Genomic DNA, 26269 nt, shown 5'->3' on the forward strand with positions numbered 1-26269 from the left:
CCGTTGGATTGTGATTTTCCAACTTATTTGGTGTGATTTAATTCTAACGATTGATATCTAAGTTTCCATGATAGGAAGGGAGACTTAGATATGCTTGTTTGTAGAGAAGCCGTCCCCCCCTATTGTTGTTATATATAAAGGTTTTAAAACCTTTATTCAGTCCTATCGTATCGACAACTTTCAGAAGGGGATAAAACGCTTTATTTTTCAGATCTCTTAAAGGGTGATAAAGAATTCTCAAAGATATCTAAAGTTAATCATCAATCAGGTAAGAGTTTAAATTACTCTTTAATTAATTACAATATATTTTGATTTCTATATGAATTTATTTTATTAAAACTCGATAAATGGTATCAGAGTCTGACCCAGCCGGAAATGTGCCGACGGGGACGTTGGGCCTCCAAGGGGGGTGGATTGTGATGACCCTGTGGGCGAGTGTGCCGTGAGTGGGTGCGCGAGACACTGACAGGCTACCATACTGGCGAGCTACTGGTGCACGGTCCCACATCGCCTGGGTAGAGAAAATGTGAAATACTTATATGTAAGTGTGTCATTGTTGAGTTTTAATAAAATAAATTCATGTAGAAATTAAAATATACTATACTTAATTAAAGATAATTTAAACTCTTACCTGATTGATGATTAACTTTAGATATCTTTGAGAGCGCTTTACCCCCTTCTGATAGGAAAACCCTTATATATAACAACAATAATAACAATAGGGGGGACGGCTTCTCTACAAACAAGGATATCTAAATCTCCCTTCCTATCATGGAAACTTAGATATCAATGGTTAGAATTAAATCACACCAAATAAGTTGGAAAACCACAATCCAACGGTATAAAACCATACTTCCAATTAGACCACCAAATTAGAAAGTACAACCCAATCCATCAAGTATCAATAATCACATTGCAATCCTATTTTAGAAAACGTAGTACATAGGACCATAAAATAATTTTTTTTATTTAAATATATATATAAAAATTCCAACAATCTCCCACTTGGTTCATGCACTCTAAGTTTTATAAAATGACATTATGGATTGCAACACACTTTATAAAAGTCGAGTGGCCACTCATTTTTATTTAGAAAACACAATTATCGAAATTGATGGATTGAAACTTTAGAACACTCTCCTCCATAAATTTTCTCAATAGTGGATCACGAATGCGTAGACAAGTAATATATTAGTCTAAACAGTTCCATGGTCTCAAAACGGATTCCATCTAGGATTCAAGCAAATATAGTGGTTTTACTGTATTTTATGAGATGTGCAAACTGCATGGGGTCTAAACGCACACCTCACTATCCGTCCTGCTTCATACCATCGCGGTATGTCACTTGAACATATTACAGCAAACCGCCAACCTTCTGTTCAGTGTGAGGGTTTACCGATATGGAGCCAATCCCATATCTAGCCCAAGCTATCCATCCTACTTCATACCATCGCGGTATGTCACCTGAACATATTACAGCAAACCGCCAACCTTCTGTTCAGTGTGAGGGTTTACCGATATGGAGCCAATCCCATATCTAGCCCAAGTTATCCTCATGGAGTGTGAAAAACTCCCACATGCAAAATTTAATATTTATGTTTGGATTTACCAATGTAGTGTCAATCTCACATCTAATCCAAACAGCCTCATGAGTGAAATACCACTCACAGACAAATCTTATATTTGGATTTATCGATATGGCGTCAATCTCATATCTAGCCCAAACAACCGTATGAGTGAATTATCACTCTCAGACAACCTTTAATAATTATTTTGGATTTATCGATGTGGTGCCAATCTCACATCTAACCCAAACAACCTCATGAGTGAAATATCACTCCAGGCAACCATAATAGTACGTGCATAAACCATGTATGTCAAGATAATAATAATTATGCATCATAACTTTATTTTGGATGCAAATAACTGTCACCATAAGGCGTAAACTGGAGGAAAAATAACTGTCACCACAAGGCGTAAAGAAACTAACTGTAATGTAGCATATATAAAAAAAATGCCGGACATCATAACATAATGACTCTCGAACACCTATCCGAATTACGTATTTTATAAATACTTTATTATCTTTGACTGAAGACCTTTAGTGAGAGGGCATGTAACAATCTTTCTGTAACCGGGGAAATCGTAAAGGCACTGCCCCCATAAACCAGAATGGATTTTCATTAATGGTTCACTGCATAAATTATCTGAAAGAGTGAAAGGAAGTTTACAAGCCTTGCCCATTTGACAACTAGCACAAGTGGAGTTTGTTTTATTCTTGGATGCAAGGTCTATAAATTTATTTTGGTGGAGATGCTGAATAATCCGTTGATGAGGATGCCCAAGCCTTTGATGCCATCGTTCCTCAAGGACTTTCTTATGCCTGTTTGAGAAAAATGCAGCCTTTGTATTATTCAGATGACCTGTCTACTCCCTGTTGGCACCAGTTGACCTGTGCTCCTGTCCTTAATCATAAACCAGTAGAGGAAAATTCAAATATATAAGGGAATTCAGATGTAAGCAAACTAACAGACAAAATATCTTTCTTAATCTTAGGAACAAGCAACACATTCTTCAAATGAATAGATACATTGATCATAGTCCCACGGTATGATTGAATCCACCGTCATATGAGAAAAGTGCTAAATAATTGCGGTGTTAATATTGAAAAAGAAGTTTACCTTTCTGGCCGTGGATTAAAGCTCGAAGTTGTCATTGGTGTCGCTGGACAGAGACGAATAATAAGAACTGGTGAGACCATCCGCCGAGTTCGTTTCTTGGTGATCACAAAATCAAATTCTCATAGTGGAATAAGGATTATCAGCCATGGAAACATGATGTTGTCCCAAAGTTGATCAAATTTATTGAATCAAGATTTTTCACAATTTTCAGAGAGGTTCATTTCAGCAATTTTTTTAATTTTTTATTCAATCAGAAAGCACATGCCTTATGCCTTGTGAAGAAGATCAACAGTGATTCGGTTAGATAAAGCTCTGTGGGCGTGCCATGTGAAGAAGATGAACAGTGATAAAAGGAGTGTTTGGCCGTGTATTATTTATAACCCTATTTGGTACCTGCTTGGTTGTAGTAGCCCTTAACAACTAAGGGCATTTTTGTCATTTCGTGTAAATAAGGGCACTATGGTCCTATAATTTCATCACACGCATCACGTGATCGCACATGCTGTTTGTAATGGTCAAAACTTGCCTATTCTTGTCGGAGGGGGTCATCCGCAACAAAATTGCATAATTGGAGGGGTTGATTGTAACTTTTGTAATTTAAGAGGTTAATTGTTGATATGTCAATAGTTTAAAGGAGTTTTTACATTTTACCCAAAAATATATAAAAAAATATGTCCATTCAATGAAATTTTGTCCCCATTTGTTACACAAATTTCATGGATAAAAAGCAAAATTATCTGTTGTGTAAAAATGTTGAGAAAAGGCTGATATGATTCGTAGAAGAAACATACTAATAATTTGGTATGCATCAAATTTCTATTCATAAAATATTGGAGACAAAAAGTTTATTTAACAATGCATTATACGATATTCAAGGGTATTTATTTATATGTGATGCCTCCACTTAATGCACAGTTAAAGATTCTCAATTTATCTTCATACATGATATAAATGGGTAATATATATAAAAACATGGTTGTGCATGGGGTAGGGATTGCAAATGTAAAATACCTTGGGATCTTGTATAATTTCTCTGAGTGACCTCGTATTATGCAAAAAATTATGATTCAAAATTTAAAAAAATTACTGTTACTGATCCGTATTATATTTTGATTAAAGCTTCATTCTTTTAAGCCATTCCTTATTTTTCAACACCAAACAGTATTTCTCAATAGTAAAGAAAGAAAATAAACTTTGGCCTCCAAAGGAGAGTGAAGCAAAGTAATTTTTATTTCTCCATATGGGCCATATCTTTTACAAATTGCATTATCTCTAATTTTTCACCTTTTTAGAATAAAGTTAAAAAATAATTTGTGGTGGAAACTCTTCGAAAGAAAAAAATGGGTTCTTCATGCAGACTTCATCATATGAGTCGATCAACATGACCATTTTCGTAAAACCGTATAAAGAATTATTTGTATTAAGATTCATTAATATTTTGAAAAAAATTAATAAATGAAAGGTTATGTTGGATACATTACAAATACTATATGGGTGAAAGAGCTAATAAACAAAATAATTACAAAAAATATAAAAATATTCTTTTCATCTAAATTGCCCTCTTATTTTTTAAAACCTCTTCATCTTTCCGTATTTATATACAGGGAGATGACACGTGGATAAAAGTGAGCTTGTAATTTTAATTAAAAAATTTAAATAAATTTATATGTGTGATATATGTGTGTGTATATAGTTTAGTTTTCTTCCGTAAATAAAATGAAGTATATATGTAGAAAAATGATTCATTCGCAAAAACATTGTTATCCATTTATAAACTTTCCGTATTTATATACAGGGAGATGACACGTGGATAAAAGGGAGCTTGTAATTTTAATTAAAAAATTTAAATGAATTTATATGCGTGATATATGTGTGTATATAGTTTAGTTTTCTTCCGTAAATAAAATGAAGTATATATGTAGAAAAATGATTCATTCGCAAAAACATTGTTATCCATTTATAAACGTTAAAAAAAAAAAAAAACAATTGTTAAAAATTTATCTTCAAAACAAAATGGCAGAACAAAATATCTTCTAAATATGAAATATAGGTGGAAAAGCCTTAATTAATGGTACTTTTCTCAGTTAATCCTCCATCTGATGGCTGGTACACTCCATTTAGCATTTTAGAGTTCATTCTGCAAGATTCAATCTTTACATAATTTAGTCAAATTATTTTGCTCATTTAAAATAATTTCAACTTGCAAGATTATTCAGCTTCAATATTGCCGCAAATAAGTAGTGATACAAAAAATATCTGTAACATTTTTTGAAATTTCCTTTTTAGTAAAATCCAATTGTCTCCATCCAACAAGTAAACAGGGTTCATTTTCAAATTCCAAAATAAGGAATTTACACCAGACATACCAATTCATTTTTTTTTTTTTTTTTTCCTTTCCTTTTTTCCTTTGGACAATTGGACATGAAGAAAAGACCAGAGTTCAACAATGAGAGAGGATGCAACAGTGGAAGCATATAACATAACAACAGAACTACTCAACCTTGTGATTTATCAGATTAACTAGAGGCTAGAACATTGGCATACATCCAAAACACTGGAATATTTTTAACAATGGAGGAACACTAGCACAACATTCCAAGGTGACAAAGTGGGAACACACAAATCTCAGTAGAACTACTTTGGCAAGAATGACCTTGCAGATAAGATAAGCACACATTGCTAGGTAAATTTCAGTGTCTCTCCGGGACCATTGAAACACCAGTCCCATATGCTTCACCACCAACTACGCGTTCTTCAGAGAAACAATCCCTTGCTCGTTTTCACCAAGCCACCATCCTTATCCCATCTAGTCAACCAGTTTCATATAAATTCCTCTGGCATTCTTCTTGAGTTCCCCAACATCACCCAACTCAGGTTCTCTCCTTCCTACTTCTCAAGGAACAATAATTTCACCCCAAACACATGAAGGAAACACTGATGCAAGCATCAATAGACACACTGCAAGGCAGCAAAATTTGAAACTTTCGCCTATTGAAATCAGAAAAACCCAACAGAGATCACAGAAACTTATTGAGCATCTCCAAAACTGACTCATCCAATCCACTATTATTTGACATATTCAATAACAGGGTCATAGTACCCGCATTAGTAGAGAATCCCTTCTCAACCATTTCTTGAATAAGTTGCATTGCCCTTAACATCTCATTGTTTCGAAGAAATCCCTGGACAATTATATTGTAAGTTAAAGCATCCGGTGAGCAACCACTCTCTTCCATTTTCTTGAGCAACATGTTTGCTTCGCTTAACAACCCTTCCTTACAGAGTCCATTGATCATAATAGTATATGTGCGAACATTAGGTCGCAACCTTTTGGAAGAAAGACTACAAAAGAGTTCCCTTGCAGCTTTAATGTTTCCAGCTCTACACATACCATCAATGAGGATAGTGTAAACCACAATATTAGGATGCAGTCCACTTTCTTCCATCTCTCGAAACACCACCATTGCCTCAGCAAGACATTGGTTTTTACACAGTCCATCTAATAAAGTACAGTAGGTCACAAAACTAGGATGTTGGCCACGGGCTTGCATCTCATTCAGAAGTTGTTGCGCAACTAAAAGTTTTCCCACATTGCAGAAACCACCTATAAGAGTGTTGTAAGTAACAGTATTAGGAACCAATCCTATCTGAGAAATTTCGTGAAAAAGTCTTAGAGCCTCAGCCATTCTTTGCTTCTTACAATATCCATTAATCAGGATGCTATAGCTCTGAACATCAGGTGCACAACCCCTACCAACCATCAAATCAAGTATCTTCTTTGCCTCATCAAATTTGCTTTGCAAACAATATCCGTCCATCAGTGCACTGTAAGTGATTGTATCAGGCTCCACACCTCTTTGAATCATCAATTCAACTATTTCTACTGCTTCTGAAATCTTCCCTTCCTTACAAAGTGCATCCACCAATATAGTCAACGTTTTTGCATCTGGTTTGATTTTTTGGTTAACCATTTCATTCAACAATCTTGTAGCCTCTTTCCACTGGTTTGAATTGCATAGGCCGTGGATTAAAGAGGTGTAAGTGACAACTGTCGGTGAAATGCCTCTACGGATCATTTCTGAAAAGAAGTCAAAAGCCTCAGCTACCAATCTGTCCTTGCAAAGACTGTCAATAATCATATTATAATCAAAAACATCAGCTACCCAATTTCTCTTTTCCATCTTCTTAACCAATTCAATAGCTGCGCTGGTGTTCCCTGTTTTGCACAACCCATTTATAATGGTTCCACAAGAAACCGTATTAGGTCGAAATCCTTTTGCCCCCATGTCATTAAACAACTCTACTGCCTGACCTATTTTATCCTCTCTACAGAGTCCCCTCATTAAAGTGGTGAGCATTGTACTGTTCACTTCATAACCAAGCTTCAAAGTCCTCTCTAGAACAGAAAAACCCAAATTGACCCGATTCAAATGGCAGTAGCAATTCATCAAGATGCCCAGAGTATAAGCGTCTGGCTCTACCATTCCAGAGGATTCCATTTGATTAAGTAAAGAAATTGCAGTGGTGTAATGTTTCATTCTCACAATGGCCCCTAACAATTTAGTAAAATGCACAATTGAAGGAAGAGGTCGCATTTGAGACATTTGATCAAACAGTGAGAGTGCATCATTAAGGTTAGTGAACTCAAAACTTATTTGATTTCTGACAGACTTAGTAAAGTTAGGTTTTTGATAATTACCAGTTTGGGAATGGAACGAAGACCTTGAATTGTCTCTAGCAAATGGATAATCAATGAATTGATTTCTGACAGGCTTGGTAAAGTTAGGTTTTTGATAATTACCAGTTTGGGTATGGAACGAAGCCCTTGAATTGTCTCTAGCAAATGGATAATCAATGAAGAAATTAACACAATGCTTAAAAAGAGAAGTTGTAGACATACGGGTACCTTTGTGGAGAGAGAAAGCACCAACAACACTTCTTTTAATCATCTTAGAGAAATCCCTTCTGTGTGCGCGGGGGTGAAGCTGGTTGGGTTGGCTACATGTTTCGGCACCTGAGACTTCATTTAAGACAAAAATAAACTTGCTAAAGAGTGTCATGTTTGGAATCATGACTCACAAAGTGGAATCGTGACTCACTTTTATGGGACAGATGGAACTATATTTAATGAAAAAATATATATATATCAACAAACAAATATTTAGGCACGAATCTAATAGCCTGCTGTTAGAATGATGAAAACACTTTTAACAATATAGTTATTATAAAATTGTTGTCAATAAAAATTATGTTATGTGTATGGTAATGCATTTTATAAAGCACTTTTATACTTAAAATATGTATAAATTTATTTGGTAACAATGTTGTTTAAAATACTTTTATTATTAATTTAGTATATTATAATGTTGTATGATATTAAAGTGAGTGATTCATTCAAATGGCATGGTTGTTGGTTAACATTACGTGATTACGGGTTATAAAACTAATTTCAATATATGTTACAACTAGAAAATGGTTTAAAATTTTCACTCTATCCATGTTATAGTGTGCTTATTAGGTACTCCCTCTGTCCTAAATTAAGCGTCACCTTTGGGAATACTTAATTTGGGACGGAGCGATCGACTTCAGTTGGTTATAAAGAAAAGTGAGATATTATATTATCAAAAATAATTACCTAACTCTACCTTGAACGTAATTCCAAAAGCTATGATTTCCGACTTCACCTAAATACGTTTTTTTTAAAAAATCTCTGCAACCTAAACACACTTTCTTTAGTCACCAAACACCTCTAACCACAGTTTTTTAAAACCAACGTGGTTTAATAGGCATAGAAAATTTGAAAGAAGATTGTATGAAGATTATATGGTCAAAATTTTGTCTACTATAATTCTTTTATAGTAACACTATTTTTTAATCTATAATTATAAATCAAAATTTCTTGATTATGGTCAAACTTATTCCAATTTTAAAAATTATAGATTCCCTATTCAACCATCCATTTAATTCAAAATATAGACACTACATTAATTGTAGAAGATGATTGACATTGCAATATAACAAAATGAACACTCCCCTCCTCTCTAAAGCAAAACAAAACCACCTCGAAGCTAAGAAACAAAACAAGAATAAAAAACGCAGGAGCAACTTTGGTCGCTTCATGGGCTGCCTGTTGCATTCATGCAAGAGGAACATCTGAGCATGTTTACCTTCCAGAAAATAAATAAATAATGATCCGAGCATGTTTGTACAATTCAAGATCACTCTTGTACAAAAAAGATTAGATGTTAAGAGTCCAAGTAAACCAACTATTGCTTTAAACATCAGTCTTAATGCTAAACAACTTCCTAATAAACCGAAAAATGTCTTTACAAAATCTTTCGTTGAATGGCAAAAAAGCCTCCTACCAATAAGGTGAAAGCCCATCTTCATTGCAAATTATGCACCATGCTCATAAAAAATTCCTTCAAATCCTTCTCTTTGTAATGCCTCTCAAGCTATCTTTTCACCGGCTCTTTTATTAGCTTCCTCCATTTCTGCAAGACTACAGTGACTTGATTGACTGCACTTTGCATTTGGAGTGGGAAGAAACTGACAGCTTGTAAAGCATAATTTAATTTGGTGTGTTGGTTGTAATTTGTTAACCCTTTGAACTTGTACTTTGGCTTTTACCTTGGATTAACCTTGGTTTTAATTGAATGATAGCACGTATTCTTATAATAAAAGGAGTGATGAAAAAAAAAAAAAAAAAAAAAAACTATTACAAATAATTTTGTAAAAATTACCGATTTGACTGGTGGGTAGAGTTGTCACTTGTCAATGCTGCAACACCATCTGCAGCAGCCTCAACTTGGCGAGGATTCTGCTTTGTTAGACCTTCTAGTGTAATTAACACAGAACACCGTAACAAAGAACTTGGAACAAGCACCTGCGCTTGAAAGATAGAGCATCCAGCAACCAACACGATAAAAGCATCAAATACTTATGAGCCAACTATGAAAGCATGAAACTTCCTGAAACAGAAAGGGGAAAAAAAAAAAGAAAAAGAAGCAAGCAGGTGTTAGAAATCTGCAGCCAAAAGCCTTAAGAAAACAGTACCTCTGGATGAGTTTTGTTCTGTTCTCTATGAACAAAAGCTAAATACCCTTACCGAGAAATGGCTCTGACTATAGATATATTAATATGATCAACAGAACCAGCAGAAGTTGTCTTTTTAAGATAAAATGAAATGCTAATATTAAGTTGTTTCAAATATGGTTTGGAAGAGCAAATGACTTTTTACATAATTTTATTCTCTGTGGAAAAATAATTTTCCAAAAAAATCAGAATAAAACAAGCACTATAGAATGATTCAGAGTACATATTATTTTTATTTTTTAATTACAAAATATGCTCAAATAGTAATATTGCTCATATTCAAAAAGTTTATATAGTTCAATAATTATTTTTAAAATGATCACAATTGGACAAGCTTGCATTTTTACATCGAGGCCTTTATTCAGCATCAATGAGGTCAAAAAACAAAAATATTTCTAGGATGAATAGTAATATATATATATATATATATAGGGAGAGAGGGAGGGAGAGAGCGAAAGAGTATCTCAAAGATCCTCACATAGAGATCACACTGCAACCATCTATAGGCCATACATACAGCACACTGCAAGGCGGACAAAATATGAAACTTTCACCAAACATAAGGAAAACCAATAGAGATCACGGAAACTTATTGAGCATCCTCAAAACTATCCAATCCACTTTTGTTTTTTTATAAATTCAATAACAGGGTCACAGTACATGCATCAGCAGAGATTCCCTTCACAACCATTTCTTGAAGAAAAAGTTGCACTGCCCTTAAAATCTCATTCTTTCGAAGAAATCTCTATACAATTATATTGTAAGTGAAACTATCTGGTGAGCAACCACTCTCTTCCATTTTTTTGAGCAACATGTTTACTTCTCTTAACAACCCTTCCTTACAGAGTCCCTTAATCGTAATATTGTATGTGCGAACATTAGGTTGCAACCTTTTGGAAGAAAGACCATAAAAGAGTTCCCTTGCGGCTTTAATTTTTCCAGCTCTGCACATACCATCAATGAGGATGCTGTAGACCACAATATTAAGATGGAGTCCACTTTCTTTTCATCATCTTTAAGCTGGATTTCTCATAGCTAAACATTTGCCCAGAAAGCTTCTCATATGTCTATTAAGCTTGCTCATCTAACACTCGTTTAAGACAAGTAACATCAGACTGTTCAGACTTGCAAAACATCAAAGAAGGACGAAGAAGCCCACCCAATGCTCACCTCACCATCAATTAAGATTTGAGTAAGAAACAGAACTGACACCACGCATAATCATTAACCGAATAATCTGCAAAACCTTTCTTCTCCATCATACCTTTAAAAAAACTCCACTAGACTCTGTCATATGCCATGGTCATATCCAATTTTAACTGATCCTGTGAAAGAAAGATCTTCTGCCCGGAGTAATGAGATTTAGATATGTTCCAGTCCTTCAAAGTTTCCCTACAGTGTCTTAGTTTCTCTTTCAATTCAAACATATTTCTCTTTCAATTCAAACATAACTGACCCCCGAACTGGATTTTCCCATACCATCTGCACCATGGATTTTGAAATCTCTATCCTTCAACCATCAAGCACCAAAATGAAACTGTGAGTCCCCCTCTGTCTAATTTTTCTCATTAAATTTTAACAACAAACCTCTGTGATCCGATCCTGTAACAGTAAGATGGATAACAAAAAAATGAGGAAAAGAAAATACAAAAAGAAAAGTAACCAATAAAGATAGATTCCATCACCTTTCATTTGTGTTGGTTAACTGCACTAATTTGTTGGCCTTTAAGCATATAACAAGACGCAATATTTAAAAATCTCCCCAAGGTTCATTACCAGGTGCAAGTAAAAAAAACTCGAACCGAGTAATGTGAGAATGTTGGTTCGAGTCCTAAAATAGTCCATGTAGATGGAACAGACACAGGATGATTTCACAAGTATTTTCATTATAGTTTACTGAGTGGCATGGGCATGGGAATTATACTAAGAGCCTTAATTTGTTAGAGCCAAGATGTCCAAGTGCATGAATGGAGTTTAGAAAGAGGGATTCTTTTATTTTTTGAGGGAAATAGGAGGCAATGACGCATATGTTAGGGTTCTATCTATACCAAGTCATCAAGGGGCTAGGTTGGGTATACAAAAAATTTGAGATTCGGAAATCACTTGAACTTTCGATAACTAAAACAATTAAGAGTTAGAAAAAGGAATAAGCTACGGATTGAGCTTGTGCCCTCATATAGACATTCCCTTTGAAAAATATAAAGAATGATCTGGTGACACTGCAAAGTGAATTTGGTAAGATGAGAAGCAGTGCATGGTAAATTTAGAAGATACATCATCAAACCATAATAAATTAACATATTTTAATTATTAAAAATATTTAGGATTTCAGGAATAAAATGTTTGCACCAATGATGTAAGAAACTGACATATTTCTAGGATGAATAGTTAGAAATATGTACATATTCACACATATATATATAGAGAGAGAGAGAGAGAGAAAGAGAAGGAAAGTACCTCAATGATTATTGAGAGAGTGAAATCCGTACACAAATCTGAAAGCTCATCAGGAAAAAGTGTGAAGGAAGCAATAGAGGCCGGGCATGGATGGAGAGAGCTGATGGATTGGAAAGGGATGCCGTTCCTGAAACAGCCTGATAAACAAAGGCAGAGCAAATGACGACACATTGTTTGGCAAGTTTAAGAGCTTTATAACCTGTATCTCTTTGTGAACATTGAAACCATCATTCCCATATACTTTAGCAGCAACTGTGCTTCGAAGAAATAATCCCTTGCTTGTTTGCACCAAGCAACATTCTTTATATCCCATTTTATCAAGCAGTTTCATACCAAGAACTCAGGCATGCTTCTTAAGTTCCCCAATATCACCCAGGTTCTCTCCTCTGTACTTCTCATGGAACAATGATTTCAACCAAAACATGAAGACGACTCTGACGCAAGATACAATATGCAGCAAGGCCAACAAAATCTGAAATTTTCACCTTGCATTTAAAATCCCATTGACATTATACAATCTTATGAAGTGTCTCCAAAACTGACTGATCCAATCCACTATTTGATAACTCCAATAACATGGTCATAGTAGATGCATCAATAGAGAATCCCTTCTCAACCATTAGTTTAATAAGTTGCATTGCCCTTAATGTATCATTATTTCGAAGAAATCCCTGGACAATTATATTGTAAGTGCAACCATCTAGTGAGCAACCACTCTCTTCCATTTTCTTGAGCAACATGTTTGCTTCGCTTAACAACCTTTCCTTACAGAGTCCATTGATCATAATGTTGTATGTGCGAACATTAGGTTGCAACCTTTTGGAAGAAAGACTATAAAAGAGTTCCCTTGCAGCTTTAATGTTTCCAGCTCTGCACATACCATCAATGAGGATGCTGTAAACAACAATATCAAGATGGGTTACACTTTCTTCCATCTCGCGAAACAAGGTGATAGCCTCAGCAAGACATTGGTTTTTACATAATCCATCCAGCAAAATAGAGTAGGTCATAAGATCAGGATGTTGGCCGCGGGCTTGCATCTCATTTAGAAGTTGTTGGGCACCTTGAGGTTTTCCAGCATGGCAGAAACCACCCTATAAGAGTGGCGTAAGTAACAGTATTAGGAACCAATCCCATCTAAGAAATTTTTCGAAACAGTCTTAGAGCCTTGGTCATTCTTTGCTTCTTACAATATCCATTAGTCAAGATATTATAGCTATGAACATTTGGTACACAACCCCTACCAACCATCACATCAAATACCTTCTTTGCCTCATGAAATTTGCTGTGCAAACAATAACCGTCAATCAGTGCACTATAAGTGACTATATCAGGATTCTCACCCCTTTGAATCATCATTTCAACTATATGTCCTGCTTCTGCAACCTTACCTTCCTTACAAAGTGCATCCACCAAGATAGTGAAGGTTTGTACATCCAGTTTAATTTTTTGGTTCACCATTTCATCCAACAATCCTATAGCCTGTTCCAACTGGTTTGAATTGCATAGGCCATGGATTAAGCAGTTGTAAGTGACAACATTCTGCGAAATGCCTTTACGGACCATTTCCGAAAAGAAGTCGAAAGCCTCAGCTACCATTCTGTCCCTGCAAAATCTGTCAATGATCATGCTATAAACAAATACATCAGCCACCCAGTTTCTTTCTTCCATCTTCCGAACCAACTCAATAGCCGCGATAGTGTTCCCCGTTTTGCATAACCCATTTATAATCGTTCCGCAAGTAATTTTATTAGGTTGAAACCCTTGTGCCACCATGTCATTAACCAACCCAACTGCTTGACCCATTCTATTCTCACTACAGAGTCCCCTCATCAAAGTGGTGAGCATTGCACAGTCCACTTCATAGCCAAGCTATAAGATTTTCCCTAGAACAGAGAAACCAAAATCAACCCAACTCAAATGGCAGTAACAATTCATCAAGATGCCCAGAGTCTAAGCGTCAGGCTCCGCCATTCCTATGTGCTGCATTTGCTCAAGCAAATAAATTGCAGTCTTATAATGTTTCATTCTCACAACGGCCACTAACAATTGAGTGAAATACACAATTGAAGGAAAAGGTCGTGGTTGAGACATTTTGTCAAACAGTGCTAAGGCATCATCAAGGTTGGTGAACCCACGAATGCATTGATTTCTCACAAATTTCAGAAACCGTGTTCGATTACTTGTAATGTGTGGGTTTTGAACTTTAGCATAAGTAGCATCAGATTGAGAACGAAATGAAGCCATCAAATTATCATCAGGAATTGGATATTCAATAAAGAAAGGAAGACAATACAAATGGGTAAGTAGAGAACTTCTGGAGAGAGAAAACACCATTGTGTCTTAATTTTGAGGCCATAACAGTAATTTTCCTTACATCTAGTACTATTTTTCTCTAAGAGGCCCGAGAAAAGTGATTTCATTATATTACTTATGTATTATTTTTTAAAAAAAATATGAATTATATATAGTTTATTATAATTATTAAATAAATACTACGTATAACACTTCTCATATTAATTAATATAACGAAATTTAACCAAAAAGTTTTATTTATTATTATCTGAATAATTAAATCATTATCTTAAGTTGAAAACATAAATACTATATTTATATTTTATTGAGCTTACTGTACGTTAAGCAAAGAGAATGATTTTTAAATAAAAACTATTAGTATTGTATTAATAACATATAGTTTTTGTAACAATGTATAATTAACATTTCGCTTTTACTTTCCTAAATAAAATAATTAACATTTCACTTTAGACCTCAAATTGCTGGAAGCTGTTGTTCAAACAAAGGTTTAGAGATGGATTAATTTTTAAAATTTTCATTAATAAAAAAAATTAAAAATGTAAGAGAAATGCTATGGATTCTCATTTTTCTACTAATAATATTACAATTCCGATTATTTCAGATCAACTGGTCACTCTGGAAACCCCCATGTTAGGTGTTACTTGTAGATTATGGTTGCAATGGAGGTAAAATAATTGACGGAAGTTTGAATTATTTTCCAAAACTTTTATTTCCATCCATAATTCTCTTCCCACTATGCCATCCTTAAAAAATTTATAGTTACATTTCACAATCGCCAAAAGTTTATATGATTATATAATTAATTAATTATTTTTATGCGTATCATGATTAAAAAATCTTGTATACTTTTAATTAGACTTCCAAATGAATTAAAATATTCATAATCAATTCAAACACGATTAATTTTCGATTCTGTTTTTGTTTACTTAGTAAACAAACCGAAGTTGAACACATTTTCAAACAAACTTGTTCAATAATCCAACTGAGCTTCAAAAACACTACACTCTCAGTCAGGCTCATGAATGTAACTAAAACCAATGGGAAATATGTGCAAAAGGCTGCTGCAATACATAAGGCCCAATATTAGCCCATAATGCGTCATGTAAATTGGGCCTTAACGGTCCTTGTCTGATTTTACGTAGCCTATTGGGCTTTTATTTTTATCTTTTTTGCTAATGGCCCTCCCTTAGTTCATGGTTACCCAATTTTAAATATTTTCCATATATACAAATTGCTTTAATTTAAAAATTATATAAAAAGTACGTCCATTCAATGAAATTTTGTCACCATTTGTTACACAAATTTCATGGATAAAAGCAAAATTATCTGTTGTGTAAAAATGTTGAGAAAAGACTGATATGATGCGTAAAATAAGCATACAAATAATTTGGTATGTCATCCAATTTCTATTCATACATGAGAAAAATAAGGAATGGCTTAAAGAAATTGAACCTTTAATCAAAATATAATACGATCAGTAACAGTAATTTTTAAAAATTTTGAATCATAATTATATATATATATATATATATATATATATATATATATTAAAAACATGGTTGTGCATAGGGTAGGGATTGCAAATGTAAAATACCTTGGGATCTTGTATAATTTCTCTGAGCGACCTTGTATTATGCAAAAAATTATGATTCAAAATTTTTAAAAATTACTGTTACTGATCGTATTATATTTTGATTAAAGCTTCACTTTCTTTAAGCCATTCCTTATTTTTCAACACCAAACAGTATTTCTCAATGGTAAAGAAAGAAAATAAACTTGACCCGCAAAGGAGAGGTTAGAGTTCGAGTTTTAGTGGAAGTATGGGGGTTAGAGTTCGAATTTTAGTGGAGGTATAGGTATGTGTAGAGTTTGTTTTATCATCCAAAAAAAAAAAAAAACTATTAATTAGCTTCTTAGATATGAAAAGCACATAACAACAAACAGCGATGTGTCTCACAAGAAGTACAAATTTTAGAGAAAAAAAAAAATCCATTTGATATTAGCTTCAAACTAGATTTAATTATTTGTCTTCTACACACCAAAACTTGTCTAAAGAACATATGGAATGAGAGCCTTGACATCCTCTGGAAAATCTTCGAATTTGCAAATGTGCCATTTTCAAGTGGCATAACTCCTCCCCATCAGGCACAAGGTTGAGCCTAGAGTGAAGGTAAATGCATAGTGTTTGAGAAATGCAGGATACACCTACAAAACCTAAAATTTCAAAAAGATAGTGAGGGCATAACACCAGATCAAATAGACCCCCTTTAGGAACCTTATACTCTTTCTCACCTTTCTCCCTCAGTTTAAAAAGGAGGTAATGGTGATAAAAGTTACCACTTATTCCTATCAAGAAGAGTACAATTCCGGCATACTTCAAGAAGAGTTATGTAGTGAAATGAAAGCAACGGCTCCAAATATGCGCAATCTTTGGTCCTACATGCACTGTATAATTATCGAATAATTTCATGAAAGTGGCTCCAACGGATCTCTCAATCTCTAAGGCCTGGATGCGAGTCTTCCCACAAGGCTCTCCCTTAGAAGTTACATTAATCTTAATAGTTATATTATGCATCCTTGAAAATTTTATAGGTTTATATAATTAATTATTTATTTTTTACATTATCACGATGAAAGTAACATATATTCTTCCCAACAAATATTTTTAATTATGATTGCAAATAAACCAAGTTGTTCGCAATAATTTAGACTCACTTGTTTAAAGCTTGGCTTATTTTGGTTCATTTAGAAAAACAAACTAAACTTGAACACATCTTTCAAGGTTGCATAATTAATAGTAATTGAGCCGAACATATAGAAGTTCGTGAACAAGCTCATTTATTTATTGCTTATAGATTTACATAATTAGTTGTTTATTTTCTTCATTATCACGATTAAAGAAATTTAGTATTATCCTAAACAAAGTGAGTTTGAACACATGTTTTATGCTCATCATAAACTCGGCTTATTAAAAAGTTCATGAACGAACTCGTTTATTAAAACTCATTATCATTTATCACCAGTAAATGCATGCCTGAACATGTAACTAAAACTTATAATAATCAGATGCAAAAGATATGGCATTGATTCAATATATATATATATAGAGAGAGAGAGAGAGAGGGAGAGAGAGAGAGAGAGAGAGTACCTCAAAGACCCTCTTGAAGAAATGGATGGCGAGAGCTGAATTTAGTAACAGAAATCTAGACCCCTCATGAGGGAGAAGGGCAAAGGAAGCAAGAGAGGCAAGAAATGCAGGCGTATAGCCTACGAGCATGCCGGTCCGGCTAGCCATTATGATCTGCTTTTCTGTGGATTTGTGTGAAGTAACATTACAAAATTTGGAATATTGAATGTGTTTTCCTTTTATTTCTGATATACCAAAAACCACTAACAATACAACATTAATCATGGACATGGCCATGATGAACACAGAAGGAGGTGGTGGGTACATAAATCTCATCAATACAGAAATCACCATCGTATTCACTACACTCTCTCTCTCTGTGATCTATATATATTTCTCTCTCTGTTTCTTGCGTGTTCTATGCTACTCTCTATATATAGATGAGTTCACAGTTTAAATATGAATTGTTAATGCATAGAATTATCCACGTTATGGGTGTGACATCAAATATTATATGCAACATATATTATTAAGCCGATCTACTGCTTTGACTTGTAAAGTTAATTAGATGGCAATATTACTGTTTATATATGTACACATGGCAAAGGGAGAAAGCTTATACAAGGGAGAAAGTTTATACCGATAAATTATTAAATATTTTTGGACTAATTCAATAAAAACTAATATTGAATGTTTTTTGTAATATATTAATATAATTTTGAAGTAATATTTTTTCAATCAAATATGTTGAATTTAATGAGTCCATAATTCAGAATCATTTAATAATTTTTAGTATAATACGTCCAGATATTTTGTTGATCCAGAGCCGGTGTATCCTCATCAATAGATTTGTATGGAAAAAAAATTGAAAGTTTCATATCCGTTCGATGAATGAGCGACTCACATATAGCATATCGCCAAAGTAGTGTGGACTTTCTCAAAGATGAGTTCACAATGCACAGATACCGGGTGACCCAATTAATTTAGTCATGGGCAAATTATCTTTTGGAGTCAGAGCAGTGATTTTTATGAAAACTTTTAAAATATTTCGGGAGACGTTTTTTATTATTATTTATTTTTATCATTATAAAAATACAAATGTTAAGTCATCAATGATAGTACATAGTCAAAAGTCCAGTAACATAAAAATATACAAATTATGAAACAAAATAAGAAAAATAAAGAACATCGATCTTTCAGATTTGTTGGGAATAAAAGAAAAAATCACCCAAACCCCGTACAAGATCAAAACGAGTTAGGATAACAAAAACTGACATAAATCAGAAATCTAACCAGAGAGTAAACATCAGATTTATCCAGTCTAGCCAGAAACAAACCAAACAAAAACAAAAACAACGTGAAAACTACAATTCGGGACATCGTACTTGGGTTTTTTTTGGAGTATTGGCTCATTCATTGGGTGATTTCTATAATCATAACTAAATGGTAAACTAATTTTTTTATTTATTTAGATTAAAGTGTCAAAGTGAATTACTTAATTTATAATTTTTTATTGATCAACAGGGACGGAAGATTTAAAAAAAAAAAAAAAAACACAAACAAACGCGACTGTTGTTACAAGTGAGCTCTTTTGAGAGTATTTCTCTTTATTTTGATTGCTTTAAAAAGAGACTAAACTGAACAAACGTGGGAGTGAATGTACGAGCAAAAATGCAAATGTGGCAAAATTTAAAATTTGGTCGGGCCAAATCATTTGTACAATTATACGTTATCGTATAGGTAAAACATTTTAATATTTGTACGAATTCTAGAGACCATTATATACTTTGTAGAATAATAAAAATATAATTTCATAATGAGTAACCATATTTATTTTATATTGTTAAAGAGATATTGTTTGAATTTTTTTTATATGGGATGATTACTTTAAAGAATTATAAAATAATAAAGAGCAAATTGCAACCAAAAAAAAAAAAAAGACCATTGACCATCTGATATTGGCACAAGCTCTATAATTTAACTTAAAACCCCTTGGAATATTCTACTGTTGCAACTTTGAGAACAACGTGAGATAGTAATATTATAATAATGAAAATGCCCCCTAATAAAAATTTAAGAAAGAGCAAGTTGCATGAATCCTTCTTGGACTATCAGATTTTTACACAAAACCACCTTGATAGAAATTTAAGAAAATTTTAGGTTTTCTTCAAAATGATTTTATTTTTTATTTTCTTTTCCTTTTTAATTTTCAAAAATAACAAAATAAGAAAAAAATGGCAGATTAAACACCATTAAAGTAATGTTCAATTTCTAAATTTGCGCATATTTATTTGCGAAGTTTATTTCCATTTAGGGCCCACTTGCGCATATGTATTTGAGAAATATATAGAGAGAGAGAAAGAGTACCTCAAAGATCCTCTTGAAGAAATGGCTGGCGAGAGCTGAATTTAGTAAACCCTCATGAGGGAGAAAGGCAAAGGAAGCAAGAGAGGCAAGAAATGCAGGCGTATAGCCTACGAGCATGCCGTTTTTGCTAGCGATTATGATATGCATTTCTGTGGATTTCTGTGAACTAACATTCAAAAATTTGGAATATTGAATGTGTTTTCCTTTTATTTCTGATATACCAAAAACCACTAACAAGTAACAATACAACATTAATCATGGACATGGCCATGATGAACACAGAAGGAGGTGGTGGGTACATAAATCTCATCAATACAGATATCACCATATTCACTACTCTCTCTCTCTCTCATCTATATATATTTATTTCTCTTTGTGTTTCTTGCGTGTTCTATGCTACTCTGTATATAGATGAGTTCACAGTTTGAAATATGAATTGTTAATGCATAGAATTCTCCACGTTATGGGTGTGTGACATCAAATATTATATATATGCAACATATATTATATAAGCCACTCTACTTCTTTGACTTGGATAGTTAGATGGCAATATTACTGTTTATATATTATACACACCGGAAAGGAAAAAATTTATACGTGAAATTATTAAATAGTTGCGGTCCATTTAATATTTTTGAACTAATTTAATGAAAATTAATATTAAAATTTCTTTGTAATATATTTATACAATTTTGTAGTACTATTTTTTTAATCAAAGATGTTGGATTTAATTAATCCATCAAATGTTTATGATTACATAATTTTTTTTTTTTTTTTTTTTGAGAGTTTTGCATATCCATTCAATGAATGAGAGACTGACATATACCATACGCACCATAGTAGTGTAGACTTTCTCAAAGGTGAGTTCACAACAGGAAGATCCATTCTCTCTCTAAATGTATTTAATTAAATGGTTGGGAGAAGGAATCAATTCTGATTCCTCTTTGCATGGCACACATCACATGGTCCCATTACATGCACATAGTATGTAACAAGGGTTATTTGTCTCACATCGAAATCGGATGGAAAAGTGATTGGGTATAAATGGGTGAGTATGCAGCATTACCCAATAATTCGAACTTTTGGGTAAATGGGCAAGCGCCCACCCGTTACAATTGGTATCAGAGCCAGACCCAATCCTTAATCCAGTTTCACGCCAAACACTCGGCCCAGAAGGCGTCCGGGCTAACACCCCGGGTAGGCAGGGTGGCCCGAACCGCAATGAGGGCGTTGCGAGTTTGGGTGGGGGAGAATGTAACAAGGGTCATTTGTCCCACATCGGAATCGGATGGGAAAATGATTGGGTATAAATGGGTGGGTATGCAGCATTACCCAATAATTCGAGCTTTTGGGTAAATGGGCAAGCGCCCACCCGTTACACAGTACAATTTGGCCGTGCCACAATGCACAAATACCTATTAATTTAGTCATAGGCAAATTATCTTTGGAGCAAGAGCAGTGAATTTTTTGAAAAGTTTTAAAATATTCTGGGGACATTTTTTTTTTATTTTTACTGTTGCAAAGGTACGCGGGCCAAGTTCTCAAAGATAGTACAAAATCAAAAATCAAATCCGATAAAGACATACAAATCATAAAGCAAAACAAAAAAAATGAAGAACGACTTCCAAATTTGTTGAGAACAAGACAAGAGCCACAACTCAATAACAGAAACCACCAAAAGGCGGGAGTGACCCGGTCTACCCATCATTAAGGTAATAACTTCAAAGTTACATCCACAAAGCGTCTTCAATAGGAGAAAAATCACCCAAACCTCACATAAGATCAAAACAAGTTGGGGATAACAAAAACAAACATAAATCAGAGATTTAGCCGGAGAAAAAACATCAAATTTATCCAGTCTAGCCAGAAACAAACCAAACTGGAGCAGATATAGCGAAGCAAAAACAAAAACAGCGTGAAAATCACATTTTGGGAACATCCCACTAGAGGTTTTTTAATTATTGACTCATTCATTGGGTGATTTCTATAATCATAACTAATTGATATTCTAATTTTTTATATATATATATTTATATTAAAGTGTCAAAGTGAATTACTTGATCTATAATTTTTTATTGATCAACAGGGACTAAAGATAAAAATAAAAAATAAAAAAAATAAAAAAAGAAAGAAAGTGGGGGGACAGACCAGAGGGGGTCATGGCTCTGCCAAAAATTTAAAAAATTCTAAAAAAACAAACGCAACTCTTCTTACAAGTGAGTTCTTTTGATAGTATTACTCTTTAACTTAATTGTCTTAAAACGAGATTAAACTAAACAAATGCGAGAGTGATTGTATGAACGAAAGTGCAAATGTGACAAAATTTAAAATTTGGTTAAAACAAAACCGCCTCTAAATCATTTGTACAATTATATGTTATTGTATAGGTAAAACATTTCAATATTTGTACACATTCTAGAGACCATTATACACTTTGTGGAATAATAAAAATACAATTTGATAATGAGTAGCCATATTTATTTTATATTCTTAAAGAGATACTGTTTGAATTTTTTTATATGAGATGATTACTTTAAAGAATTATAAAATAATAAAGAGCAAATTGCAGCCAAAAAAAAAAACATTGACCATCTGATATTGGCACAAACACTAATAATTTAACCTAAAAAGAATATTCAATTGTTACAACTTTGAGAACAACGTGAGATAGTAATATTATAATAATAAAAATGTACCCTATAGGAATTTAAGATAGAGCAAGTTGCAGGAAACCCTCTTGGACTATCATAGTTCTACACAAAACCATCTTGATAGAAATTTAAGAAAATTTTAGGTTTTCTTCAAGATGATTTTTATTTGGGTAAATTAGGATGTCCTTCAAAATTTGACTTAATTAGAAACAAATCTGAAGTTTATAATTTTTTTGCAAAACGTCCTATGAGGTTTGCCCCAATTTTGCAAAGACCTCCTATAGGTGCAAAATTTCGCCCAATCAATAATGATTAGGAGAAATAACACAACTCACCCAATAAATAATAAAAATAAACAAGGACAGTATGTAGAGAAGTGTAGAATTGCTTAATCCCTTTATTAGAGGTCTAGGCCTCTATTTATATACAAAAGTTAGAAAAATTATGGTAGGACTCGCGTTTCTTGTCCTCTAATTCTTTCCATATACAAATTTCTTTACAAATAGAATTCTTTCCTCTTTATAATTCTTCCCTTACCAGATTTTCCTTACATAGAACTTGCTTCCTTTCGTGAATCCTTTTCCTTGCAGGACCGGCTGCTTTTTTAAATGGATTTGGGCCGCATTAGTAAAGCTGGTAGTTAGATAACAGTAGTTTTGGGTTAATGACCAACCCAACTTGAGCTATCAAAGATAAAATTATATTCATGATGACATGGACTACTCTTATTAGAGGGAAATTTTTTCCTCCATACCTCCCTTTTAGTACCTTTTTGTCAGAAAATTGATTTGAAGGACTAAAATGATCTTCAACTAATTTGAAAAGACTATATTACCCTTATAATTCTATTAAATTACAAAAAAAAATTGCATCAATGGGACTAAACAACCCCTTATATGTAAATGGAACTAATTGAACTATATTTAAATAATAAATGTAATTAAAATACATTTAATTAAATAATTATAATGACTAAAATGTAATTAAAATAAATTTAATGGTCCCAGCCCCTTATATGTAAATGGAAAATATTGAAATAATAAATGTAATTAAAAAATTATAATGACTAAAATGTAATTGAAATAAATTTAAAGTATTATTAATTATATTTAATTAAAAATGATCTAATTAGAAGATTATTAAAAAAGTATTTATTTATATATAAAAAAATCATTAAATAGTTTTAATTTTAATTTTAATTTTATAATTAGGTTAGGGTTAACACCACCACCAACCCATCATGCTTTCACTGTCAAACCAACCCACATAGAAACTCATCAAAGATGGCAACACAATACCAAGTTGCAGCAATTTTCAAACACCAATATATTTTCACGGTAATCAAATCTGACTCAAGGCAAGAACCAGGGCAAGCAGTAGCCAACAACACAAAAATAATAATAATAATAATAAATAAAATAAAAAATAAAAAATTTGTCACCACCACTTCCTCGCAGTCGGCACCACCACCACCTACCCCCTTTCTTCATATGTGGCTCGAGAGACCTCTTCTTACCCTTCCACAAACTAAAATAAATCAGGGCAAAAAGGATGAATCAGGGTGGATCAAAGAATTAGGAAGCAAGAAAGGCTCAAACTTGATGAATCTTTTATTGCCGCCGCCACCACTTCCACCACCATTACCGCCACCCAATCGGATAATCGAATTCAATTCACAACGTACTATATATATATATATATATATATATCAGAAACCCATATATATGCATGTATATATATATATCACCATCACCACTTCAACCACCATCATCACCACCCAATCGGACCTTGACGAACCCAATTGAACCAATAGGAACCCCAAGTCAAACCGAAAGCTTCGTGCTCGCCGTCCATGGCTATCTCTGGTATCAATCACAACAACCCATCAAAGGCTGATCGAAGGAAATTCCGACATCGTCCTAAACTGAATCAAAGACCAATTGAAGGCTGTGATCATCAACGACGGCGAGAATTTGAGCAGCGTGAAGGTGGAATCAGTTCTGTATAAGCACACGGCGGTGAGTGAGGCGGTGGTCGAAGCGCGACCCGACGAATTTTGGGGCGAACTGCCGTGTGCTTTCAATGTGATGGAGTTCTGCAGGGCTGTGGCGTGGGTGTTTGGTGGAGGGGAGAGGAGAGAAGAGAAAATAAGAGGAAAAAAAAAAAAAACATTCATATGGGTAAATTTGTAATTTAACATAGTAAGATATTTTAGGTTTTTTTTTTAATAATATAATAATGAGTATAAATTCACCTTAAAATCTGACATAGGGGTGTTTTTACCAAAAAAAAAACATAACAAATCTTTGGTTTATTTGTAATTGCATCCAATTTCAGGGAAGATCATTGCAATTTATCCTTTTTATTTTTGGTTTTCTTTAAAAATTAAAAAATAAGAAAATTTTGAAGATTACACAATGTTCAATGACAAAAATGTCCCTTCATAGAAATTTTAGAAAATTTTGGTAATAAATTTAGGCTTTTTAAAAAATGATTTTCATTCTAGGTTTTTTTTCCTTTTAATTTTTTTTTTAAATATATAAATTTTTATAAAATTTTGAAAATTGTTCCAATGTATTTTAATTTTATTATAGACGCATCTAATAGTACATCTTTTTATAATTATGAAGTAATAATACATTTAAATAAAAAAAATTATGAAGTAATTTTTAACAACACGATCTCAAATGAGTTTTTTGTATTGATTTTAAAACCTTGCTAAAGTTAAAGAATGAGCTATTTGAAAGAATGTAACGTGTACCTAGGTTTCTATTATATAAAATGACTTGTATCAATCATTTGATTGGAAGTCTTAAAACCTTGCATGTTGATGTGTCTGGCACATTGAATTGGATGTAGCTAAGTTTGTATGATATAAAATGACTTGTATCAAAGAGGGACTAGTGTCAATCATTTGATTGGAAATCTTAAAACCTTGCATTGGATGTACTTAGGTTTCTATGATATAAAATGAGGGACTTGTGTCAATCATTTGATTGGAAGTCTTAAAACAACATTGCATTGGATGTAGCTAGGTTTCTATGATATAGAATGAGGGACTTGTCTCAATCATTTGATTGGAAGTCTTAAAACCTTGCATGTTGACGTGTTTGGCACATTGAATTGGATATATGTAGCGAGGCTTCTATGATATAAAATGACTTGTATCAATCATTTGATTGGAATTCTTAAAACCTTGCATGTTGATGTGTTTGGCACATTGAACTGGATAGAGGATGAGCGAAAAATTTACATCATATCAGTTTTTCACTTATTAGTGTTATAAAAAATTGTTCTTAAATATGAGAGAGTAATGAACGCTAGTCTTGATTAGTGGCTAATACCTACGTATTTTAGGTAATCATTAATTATTGTCATTGGAACATATATTCGCAAGATGGTATCGATCTATGTAAATACATTTATTTCGACTTGATTAGTTTGATCACAAAAATCTAGATCAATTGACTTGGATAAAATATATTTATCTATTAAATATATATTAATTTTTAAAATAAATTTTTATGCGATTAAACGGAATTAATACCTACGTATTTTAGGTAATCATTAATTAT

General features: G+C 33.2%; 1 protein-coding gene and 1 pseudogene across 1 annotated transcript; both read right to left on the reverse strand.

The window, feature by feature from the left end:
- Nucleotides 1–5156: 5156 nt before the first annotated feature.
- On the reverse strand, nt 5157–7755 carry LOC132271210 (putative pentatricopeptide repeat-containing protein At1g12700, mitochondrial). The gene has a single exon (XM_059772525.1). The coding sequence runs from the start codon at nt 7751–7753 to the stop codon at nt 5699–5701; it is 2055 nt and encodes a 684-aa protein (XP_059628508.1). The 5' UTR covers nt 7754–7755; the 3' UTR covers nt 5157–5698.
- A 2459-nt stretch (nt 7756–10214) lies between these two features.
- On the reverse strand, nt 10215–14514 carry LOC132271211 (pentatricopeptide repeat-containing protein At3g22470, mitochondrial-like; annotated as a pseudogene).
- Nucleotides 14515–26269: the final 11755 nt, after the last annotated feature.

Source organism: Cornus florida, unplaced genomic scaffold (genome assembly GCF_030987335.1).
Source record: "Cornus florida cultivar Cherokee Brave unplaced genomic scaffold, ASM3098733v1 CherokeeBrave_3.0.0_Hap2_Chr08, whole genome shotgun sequence".
In the NCBI taxonomy this organism is placed as follows: domain Eukaryota; kingdom Viridiplantae; phylum Streptophyta; class Magnoliopsida; order Cornales; family Cornaceae; genus Cornus; species Cornus florida.

Coding starts and splice junctions, on each gene's coding strand:
- LOC132271210 (XM_059772525.1), bottom strand. CDS start 7,753: ATGATTCCAAACATGACACTCTTTAGCAAGTTTATTTTTGTCTTAAAT.